Here is an 11,131-nt window from a genome sequence, read left to right on the forward strand (position 1 = left end):
AAGAAACTTACCATATTAAAGTCTTATTTCAGAAGTTAATGTTTCTCTTTGTTAACATCAAGAGTCTGGATCAAAGTTCTAAATTTACTAAAAATTTGTAAGGCCTTTACAAGTTTTTGCTGTTAAAAGAAATTGGTTAGAAGGTAGGTTTAGTCCTCTCCTCACTGCCATGACAGCCACAGCTGCAGGTACAAGACTCAAATGTGTTTCTTATTAAATTTATGCACGATCTGTACCAAACAAACCACTATCAGCCCTGAAAAAGGTGAGCCTGGAGAAAGAAGCAGTGTATATTCTCAAAGTCCAAAGCCTGAAAGTGCTTGGGAGAACACAAAAATCCATAATTTAGATATCCTTAAGAAATCTTAAAAAATATTTCCCTTCTCCCTGAAGCTCTTTCATATTTAATCCTCATATAGAAAAACAGGTACAACCAGTCAACAAGTCAATAGAAGCACTCAGTTATCAAGACTACACATCAACACATAAATTAGACAATCAACACACAAACCTTTAAATTCAAGATTTCCCTCTAAGTATGGTATGTGAAAGTGGACTGGTAAGAAACAAACTATAAAATATAAAGTCAGGAGAGTATCCAAAAATGTTTGATTAATAATACGCTACAGGATGCTCCAGAAGTAAAACAAATAAAAAACATTGCACACATTCCCATTTCTTCTGTGCTTTACTTTATTTCAGTTTTCACTTCCCAAAACTCCAATCTTTATTCTCTGAGGCTAGCGAGAAAGGCAAATGGTACTGAAGAGAGGAGCTCCGAACCCTCACCATAAATTATTTTCTGTGTTTTATGCCCGACTTTTTATAGAGGTTTAAAGAAGCTTGCAGTAGGAATGATTCAAGTGACACTTTTTTCATATCCATGATGTATAACAACGACTTATACTGACAGTACAGCTTTGCTGCTGCTGGTAGTGTTTATTCCATCATGCCCTACAGTGGCAGGTCATTTAAAGTCTGCCTGGGTACCACAGCCCAGGCACGCCCACAGCAAACTGACTGATGCTGCACTGTAAAGTGCTTTCTATCTGCAGGCTGGGAGACGTTGGGAGCTCAGCTAATCAAAGACCTGCTTGTGCTTCAGAGTGGCATGTCCTATATGTGTACCAGATGAAGATCACTTTTTAAGTACAGAGAAAGCATAATTTTAACAACTTTGGTATTGTCTCCTTTTCTTGACTACCGTTGCCTTTGTTCCTTTCTGAAAACTTTGAGGCTCTACTCATTATCATTACAATAGGAAGGTGCTTCAAATTCAACGAACACTACTGGATAACCAAGGGCAAAGACATCTGAGGCCACAAATCCCCAGTTCTCCATTCAACGTATTAATGAATACAGAAATTAAAGATAGCAATGTTTCTTTTGTGCCTGTCAAATAAGCAATACTGAAAAGAAAGGAAAATAATTTCCTATTTTGATTGCATTATACATTCCCAAATTTGCAGTGAAATAATTTCCCAAACCATCTCAGACTATAGGCACATTGCAATTCCAGGCATGAAACCAAAGAAACTGCTCCATCTAAATGTGTGTGAAGTCTGTAAATAAGAGAACCTAGTTTGAGTTCTACACATATCATCTATGAAAATAAAGTATTATGGAGCACTGTAAGCTCAGGTCAGATGTCATGGTAAGCAAAGAAAGAATAAATGTTTCTCAGCTTTCTGTCTTGCCCAGAGAGGAGGTTTGTGCAAAGTCTCCCCAGAGCAGGCTGTTTCATTAGGCCTAAAGACAATACAGCACATCTCACCAGGCAGGTGTCTGAGCTGAGAAGTTACAAAGATCTAAGCTTCTGAAAGGCAACCAAGAAACTTGAGCACTAGTGAGACAATTAAAATAAAATTTAAAAAAAACAGCAACAAAACAAAAACCAACCCAAACAACTAAACAAAAAAAAAATCTCCACTATCCACTCAGTGCACCGTGAACAAATTAGTGCAATCCATTGTGTCCATAATAATTTCTACATTAATGTTTCCTTTGTGCACAGTAAAGCCAACACTTGGCTCCTTTAACTGGGTAAGCTCAGAATGCCGACCCTACCATCATAAAAATATAACACAGCTGATCCTTCCTAAAGTTTCCCCACCCCTGTCCTATAAAGAGCACAGTGAATAACATTGCCTGTATACATTCTAGGTATAAATGTGGGAACACACATATATGCAAAAAGACTCCTGACTCACCAGCCCACTACTCCCCTAGGGTAGAAGGGGAAAAGAAAAAAAGGTTCAGCTCCCAGCTGGAGACAGACAGGGACTTGACTCCCATTTTTCTTCATGTGGGGAGAGCACCTATTAGATTACACACTACTTTCACAAAGTTACCTAATTCTTAGAAGTCTTTGGCTCAACTTCAACATTTCCAATTAAAAAGTTTGGTGTTGTTAAATCATGATACGTCAAGAAAAGAGTTCTTACCACCTCCTAATTTTATACTACATATAACCCAAACTGCAGACAAAACAGCCACCTGTGAAAAGAAATGGTACTTACTGAAGTCAGAAACTGATGTGTGATGTTAGAAATGAGAGGATTAAAGTTTCACTAGAACACAGAATAGGTTACTGCAAAAATACCACCTATTTTTAAAGAACCAAACAAATCCTCAAATCCTGTTATCTCATTTTTATCATGCAGAGGTCTACTGCAAAACTCTGAACAAAGGCCATAAAAGCCAGTAGTATCTGAACTCCTAAATAAACTTTAATTTTGGCACTACAAATAAAATGTTTTGAGGAAAAGGTATCAAAAACAAAGTGAGATTACTGACCTTTAACATACTGCGGTTGCCAAGCAAGCAATCCTGTAGCACCGGTTCATATTTTTTCATCAAAGTATCCCAGTTATGGTCACTGACAGTAAAGCTACTTTCATAGCCTGAGGTGACAGAAGAGCCAGCAGATGCTGCATCCGAGGAATCTGTAGAATATGAAAATGTTGTGTCTATATCCAAGAGAGAGACAGTCTCACAGTCCTGTAATTTATCATTTACTGGGCTCTCACGTTCATGCTGCAAATCTTCACCAGAACTGGAGGAGCAGCACAAATCTCCCAAATGCTCATGAGTTTGTGCCATCTCTTCTAGCTTCTGCAGATTGCCTGTGGTTTTGGGATGCAGAACAATCTCAGTTTCCTCAACAGATTTGCCTTCCACATCATTTACTCCAGAGGCTGAGTTCAGGGAGAGCTGTATAAAACTGAAACTTGATCTAAATCTATCCTGTGCACCAGCAGAATGAGAAATACCATCTCTGTTTTGATATTCACAGTTGTTATTCACTTCTGACTGATCCAAAGCATACATGTTTGGGGGCTTGCTCACTTTGGTGCTGCAGCTTTTCTGCCACATACAGCACACAGCAGAAACATCTCCTTTGCCTGTTGTGGCGGCAGGGCAGTTCCCTATCCCTGTGCTATCCGATCGTGGACTATTGCAACAGGAAAGACTTTCACAGCATCCTGGAGTGTTTCCAGTAGCAGCCAAGGTTGTCGCCCCATTAGCAGGAGCTACAGCACAATTCAGTGCACTACAGCGCAGGAATTCCAGGTCATTTTGGCACTGTCTGAGCAGAGCACAGCCCTCAGAGCCTCCAGAGCGCTGCCTGCCGTGCTGTAGCTCTGCTGGGCTGGACCCTGCGCAGGCACCCGGGGACTGGAACTCGATCTGCCGCTGAGCCTCTGGCCTCATGTAGCCAGGTCTTTTGGCCAGCTTCTTTCTACGGAGAGAGCCCGCCGGCATTAATTGCTGGAGATCACCTGGGAGAGGAGAAAATGACAGTCAGTGTTTCTGCAGATTTTCAGGCTTAACATACTGTGGCATCTGGAAATAGCTGTTTCTGGAACTTCAAGCAGCGTATTGTTTTCCATTTCAACAAAACACAGACCCAGACCATACTGCAGATAGAGAACACTGTGTGTATTCATTCACCTTCTAAAGAGTTGGCACCTGTTTTTAGGCGAGCTCACTAACAAGCTCCTCCATCAGGACACAAACCTGGGTACAATGTATCACACCATCTTCCCTATTCACAATATCATTTTGCTTTCTCAACTTGCTTAACAACACGCTGAAGCAAAAACTTGGTTTAAGTTTCTCTGATCCAAACTGATTTCAGGCTTACAAGCACATCTCAGATAGGACTGAATCTGCACCCGAAATGTGAGAACCACGATCACAAAGAGATTTTGTTCAGTTTCTTGTGTTCATACCCATGTTTCAACACTATGAGTAGCAAATGGCTCAGGCTCTGCTGCCAGAACAGATACAACTGTAACACCCTGTGGTTGCAGATGCCGGTCTAATGGGATACTGTACAAGCTGTCATTTAGATTTATGATACTACCTATTGTCCAAAATGTAAAGTTAAAAGAAAAGCTTTGCATGAAGAATCACCAATCCTAGAAAACTATTAGTTTGTAGCATTACTAAAGTATTACTATCATTGAGAAGCAGCCTCTGCTCAGTAACTTGATTTCCTAACACATACCTTACTTAAACAGATGAAAAGATATATTTGCTGTTTGCAGAAATAGGAAAACAAACAAAAAACCCCACCCAAACAAGATAAAAATACCACAGTAAACATTAAAAGTGGGAGATCAGAATTGAATGTCTGTGTTTTCTGTATATTTTATATATGCATTATTGGTAAAAGATTACATGATGACTACTTTCATTCTCTCATGGATTTACTGCTAGTTAAAAGGTATTTTATTTTTCTGTCCTGCACGATGGGAATCAATGGGAATACAAGCTCTGCACCATCACCCATTTCGTAACATAAAAAGATATTGACTGCACCTATTTACCAGAATCAGTCTTCAAGGGGATCTGATGCCTAGCTGAATTATGCTCTCTATTAGCTGCCCTCTACTCACAGAAACAGAATCAATTGGGTGTTAGAAATATTCATGTCACCCACACACAGCCCTTACAAAAACGTACGTTTCTGATTTTTTTCTTTACATTTAACATTCCATCCTAATCACAATCCTTTGTCAACTTTTACATTGATGGATATGCACATAATCTAAACTCCTCAGCAGCTCCTAACACAAGCCTCATACACACCTCACTATGATGACATCCTATACAAGAATTTAAGCATTAGAACTGAAACTTCCCAGGAGAATTTTCCCAACATTCATTACATTCTCTCCAAATAACCTCCAACAAAAGCAATTTATACATTTTCCATATACTAGAATAGTGGCACACCTCACCATGGGACTGCAGTTAAGCCTCTGTATTCTGCTTCCTATCACCATAAATTAGAATATCCCAGCAGTCTCTTATATTCTCTTTTGTCTGAGGAAAAAAAGCATCACAGAAGTCAGAAGTAAAAAAGGTCATGGAGTCCATCAGCCTGTCTACTATAAAAAGACAGCGAAATGCTGTTCTGGGAGTAATTTAATAGAAGTCTTAACAAACAGGAATCACCCTCGGAGCAAGGGAACAAAAACTTAACAGAATGTTCTTTACTATTTAATTCTTTTGGTTTATATACAAAACAATAGCCTAAATTTGACTTCAGCAGAAGAAATCAGTCATGCATAAGAGTCATTCTAAGGCTGCACATACTCCATGGCCGTTTAAAAAGGCCTGTCACAGGCCTCATCTGTAAAAACACAAAAGGTTCTCTGGTTTAATTAAAATCAGTTTAAAATTGATCTCACTAGGTCACTATAAATTTCTAAAGTGGACAGACAATTACAGCTCTTTAAACACCAAATTTAAACTCAGCTAATGTAAATAAGGTTTAAATTGGCCAAAGCATTAGATATTCACACCAAGTGAACTGGATGCAATTCTAAAAATTATTGGAGCCAAAAGGGGTACAATTCCAGTGTCCCGAATGAGATCACACACAGCCCAAGCATCTCTGTGCTCCTCACAAGGTTCACAGGTAGCCCTCCAGACAGGTTTGGCATTCTGTTCCTTCATGGACCCCAGGTCTCTATATTCTGGTGAGTCCATCCAGCAGCACAAACCCCTCACCTGGATACCAGAGCAGAGTTAACACTGCCCAAGTTCTACTCAGGATTAGAGCTAGGCCAAGCCACAAGCCATCCAGAGGATGCTAGAGGGAGAGAGCTGCAGGTCCTTCACCCCTGAGTGCAAAGCAGAGTGGACAGAGCTGGGACTGACATGAACATGGACACTCACACCCTCCACAAAGGATAAGGGGAAGTCTGATCTCCAGGTCCAGCTAGAGAGCATCCACGGTGCCCTCAGCCATCACAAAACCCAGCCAGAAAGGTTCTACTGCCTTGGGTGTACTGTTTGGGTACTGTTTACCTTGTGCCATGTCCCTGTTCTCAAGATAAGAATAATTTCAGTTGTTTACTATTACATATCTGAAATACAGTTCTATAAACTTTTCTGCATAGCCTTCCAACCATAGCTTGCCTTGTCTGCATGTCAGAGAAATTACACTGAACCAATTCAGCTGGCTTGTTAAAAAATAAAAAGACAGGCCTTAAATTCTTCTCATCTTACCTCAGTTTGAAGAACATCAAAAAACTGTTTGCAATTAACTACAAAATTATCAGAATGAAAACAACCGAAGGCAATTTTAAAACCCTACACTACAATGTGTCATGCATTGTGTGAGACACGCATTTAGAAAGCGAGAAAAGCCACAAATGGAAGAGCCTTTCAATAGTAATATTAAAAATCTATTTTTTAAAATATATATTTTACAATCTTGGAAGACGGTGTAACATATATTTAATGGCAGATATGTGCAAATTACTTCAAATTCAATTATGAAAGCTCAGAAATATTCTTAACAGCTCTTTCACCATAGCAATCTTTCCTGATGATCAACATTTCACGTACAATAGCAGTTCAGATCTAAAGTAGAGGGAAAAAGAAAATAGCCTATTGCTGTAAAGCAACGTTGTTCACATCTTAATCACACCAAGTGAGATGAAAGAGGGAGAGGTGAAGCCCAAGAGCATTTCCCACCAATGGAAAGAGCACATTCTCTTGTACTCAACCTGACACCAAAGGAGAGAAAAAACAGTCATCTAATTTATTTTAGATGATCAGTCTTTGTTTTCAGCCACAAATGACCAAATGTTCTAATAGAATCTGTGGATGAAAAGAGGTAAATACCTTATTTATTTGTTATTCCAATAGAATTTTATAGATCAGTACAGAAACTCTGACATAATCACCTCCTCACTGCTGCTTTAAGCACGTGATGCAGAATGCTTGCAAGATCATTTAAGCTTTCCCTGAAAGTGAGAAATTATAGATGAAGTTTTAAAGGTAGCTCAGCTATCTGAATATACCTATATTATACACAGTTCATTTTTATTAGAATAACAAATTCATCTTCAGAGCACTTGTGGGTGGTAACTGTGATGTGGAAGAAAAGGTATTTGGTCATATTCAAAAGCGACTATCAAAGCACTGCTCCAAGCAGTTTCTGTAGTGCTGCTTCTCTTAAAGAAGCCCATAACACCTGCATCAAACTATACACAAACAAACAAAGTGAGTTCCAAATATTTATTATTTACAAACATATACACATGAATGTTTAACCTATCAGAAACAAAAATAAACCATTTTTGGAGATTAATCTGACATGACAATAACCATTACTGTTCAGCTCCTATGTCACTGAAATATGTAAAATGTTGCAAGTTCCTGATCAGTTACAGTTTGACTTATTTACTGAATTTCAAAGACACCACTAAATATGCAAAATAAGATGGCACTGATCTCAACACAGCCTATGTTGAAACAAACAAGTATCACCTCTTTGCACAAATAAGCTTTCAAAGAAAGTCCCTTTCAAATAAAGATTTTCATAACTCCTAAAAGGAAAGGTCTCACTTAGCTTTTTCATCTCACCTACTGACTGTTAACTGCAACTGTGGTTTACCTAAAATTTTATAAAGTGTATCTACAGAGGGAAGCATTGCTGAGTTACATTGTATTGGATATAGTAATAATTATTTCTTCACCAAGGCTTCCTGCGATTTCTAAGGTCACAGACTGGGTTCAGTTACTCAACTGTTAGATTTCCAAGACGTGGCAAATAACATATCCTATGAGGTCATTAAATGCACATCAGTTTCCATTCTCCACTAAAAAGCACTTCAAAGAGTAGAGCACTGTAAAAGTCAGAATGCTCTTCTTTAGCCACGGTTTAAATAATTGTGTTTTTATTGACACATTCCCATAATACATGTCATTGAGTTGTCACAATCAAGCCACTTACCTCCTTAATGCAACAACTCATCTTAAGCCATTTGATAAAATTACAGCACCTCTCTAGAATTAGAATCACATCAGTTGATATTAAATTTTTCACACCTCAAGAAATAAAAAAAAAACAGTTTAAACCTGGTCTAGCCTTAACACTAAGAAAGAAAAAAAAAGGTCTACCAAAAAGTAAGTTGGTAAATAACACTTCCCATGTCAGTAACAATCACCTATTTAGTCAGGGGAATAAGAGAAATCACCTTTCCTTAACTACATATTTGTTACTAGAACTGATTTTCCAAATTCATCTCTGGTTGATCAGCCTCAATCCAATCATTCTCCAAACCTCCTTACACAATTCACGGATGTATTTCACCTAACAAGACACTGATACCTGCCTTGGTCAGCTAGAACCAAACTCACACCACCAGCTGCCTAACAGAACAGCTCCCAGGCTCCCCAGTCATCACTAACCCTACACCCAGCACAGGGATCCTCCTGTCAGCCCATCTGATGAACAACAAAACATCCCAAGTATGAACACAAGCAGGTCTGGAAAAACAAGCCAGTACCAGCACCGGGTGCCTTCAGCATAACGAATAACAGAAGACACTTCTTCAAAAATATCCAGTCCAATTTTTTCCAACCTGTGGGCAAATCTCTTTTTAACTTACAGTTAAGTCATTGAGAATAATTTACCCACTTTCCAAAGAGGCAGATGGACACACAAGTTCCAAGCCTACAGAGAATATTCACAACAGCTTATTGCAGGAGGTGGGGTGTGGGTGTAAGTTTTGTTGTTCTTCTTCCCAAGGAAAAACACTTTTGTTCCCACTTTCAATACAAAAGTCTGTAGAGGCAGTCCATGCAAATGTCTTAAGTGGTGAGAACACTCTGGATTCTTTCAGTCAAGATCTGACAATAGCTTTAAATATTTCACAGAAATAGGGGAGCAAGGATGTTGCATAGTAGCTGTGTAGTTTTTCTTTGGTCATAAATTAATTTGCAAACAACACTTTATGGGTTTGCAGTCATATCCCGTAAAATCATTTCACCAAACACTCCTGAAACTATGAAATCAGTACACAGCAGTCCTTTTCACAAAATGGTCTACTTAACACACCACACTTCTCTTTCATCACTCTGTCTACAGAGTGACAGTGTGGATTCCCACTACTTCTGCTCAGTCAGATCATCTACAGCAAGACTCTAATATAAAACTCATCGGGGGGAGGGGAGAAAGGAATTTTTTAAAAAAGTGAAGTGTGAGAGCACATTGACAGCAGTCAATTTCTAATTCAAGCACAGTTTGAATGCTCCAGCTTGGAGATTTGAATTTTTAATTTCACCAAGAGAGTGGGTTCCAAATTAAGCATCTGATGCACAGTCAGTCTGAAACCAGAATTGAGCTTACTGAAATAGAAAGTAATTTTCTCTTAACAGCTCAGTAGTGATCACATATAATGAAAATAAAACAACGTGGCAGCTCCTATATTGCCAAGGGTGAGGAGTCAGAAGGCGTTTAGCTTTATAATTTAATATCGAAGTCCCAGGACAAATGCTCCTCCTGCCTGCTGAAGGAAGTTCACCTTGTAGCCCCAGTGAGGCTGTCAGATGCAATGTCCATCCTGTCTAGGCAAGAATAGAGATGGAATGGAGCTCCAGACATCAGGAAAGCTGAGCACCAAATTCCCACAGAGAGCACAGCACCTCAGGATGCAGATTAAATACAAGACAGTGCAAAAGCCAGGCACGAACACAAACTGCAGTTACAGAATGCACAGGATACGAGGCCAATCCGTAGCTAGGAGAAAGGCAAAGAAGTGGCGCTGCTCCCTCTCCCTGCTTCCCTGAAAACAAAGTCTCTGGGTTTTACATAAAGCCCTGCACATCTTTAAGCTCTAACAGAATTTCTGCATTTGGGTGTTCTTTGCTCTTTGCAGCAGCAGTTGTGTGAGCCATACCTTTGGTAGCTGACAATAAACTGCTGCTCCGAGTGGCAAGGTGAAGATGCTCCAGTGGCCCCACGAGGCACAGCCTGCAGCACCACCCTCCTGTCCTCAATGCCTGCATAAGCAGCTTCAGTCAGTGCTCACCAAATGCCAGCAGATTACTCAGCAGCATCAGCCTGCAGATGTTACAGCCTGGGAGGGGTGAAACTGTGCTCCAGCAAGCAGAGTGCAGCTCCCTCGGAGACCTTCACTGGCAAGTGGGAAAGACACACATGATACCCCTTTTGAGATCTTCACTGAGAATATGGCTTGACCTTTACAACCCTTACCCAAGGCTGTAGACAGACAAAACAGAAGCTGGAAGTTTGTTTAACTGGGCCCCAGAACACAAAAGTGAAGACGTCAGCTATATCCTTTTCCTCTAGCATAGAGGAGAAAAGTGGGTTGTTCAGATGAAATTCTGAGATTATCTATGAAAAGGCTATGGAAGAAATACTATAGCAGAGATTGCTGAAACAGCAGCAGAATACTAACCACAGGCAAGAGCACTTCTAGCAGAAATCAGAGCTCCTTCTAAATAGAGTGGGTCAGAAGTCACTCTGCCTAGAGCAAGTCAGATCTCTTTTAAATTTTTTTTTTTTAATTAACATTCCAGGAAAGAACAGCATTTCTCTCTAGAAGGTAATTGCATAGAACTACAGAATTTAGTAGATGTGGCAGCACAGAGGGACAACAGAGCACTCAAAGGAGGCACCCACCAGCACCAGACAGCTAGTTCTCCATACTTCTCCATGTAGGAGCCCTGGCATCAGAGGCCAAACTTCCCACATCACCAGATATGGCAGGAACATGGAGATGTGTCCTGCTCAGCTTCAGGCAGGAGCTGAGAGTAACCCGTGTACCTCACACCAGCACTGCAGACCAAAGACTCCATG

The 11,131-nt window shown here is 39.9% G+C and overlaps 1 protein-coding gene across 1 annotated transcript in view; it reads right to left on the reverse strand.

The window, feature by feature from the left end:
- DISC1 (DISC1 scaffold protein) overlaps positions 1 to 4,798 on the reverse strand; it is a 171,869-nt gene extending 167,071 nt beyond the window's left edge. Inside the window, exons 1-2 of the mRNA XM_031058765.1 lie at positions 4,720 to 4,798; positions 2,797 to 3,782 (exon numbers count right to left, since the gene is read on the reverse strand). Of these exons, the coding sequence (XP_030914625.1) occupies positions 2,797 to 3,782; positions 4,720 to 4,798 (1,065 nt within the window). The remainder of the gene's footprint in view (positions 1 to 2,796; positions 3,783 to 4,719) is intronic.
- Positions 4,799 to 11,131: the final 6,333 nt, after the last annotated feature.

Source organism: Geospiza fortis, unplaced genomic scaffold, assembly GCF_000277835.1.
Source record: "Geospiza fortis unplaced genomic scaffold, GeoFor_1.0 scaffold381, whole genome shotgun sequence".
NCBI lineage: Eukaryota > Metazoa > Chordata > Aves > Passeriformes > Thraupidae > Geospiza > Geospiza fortis.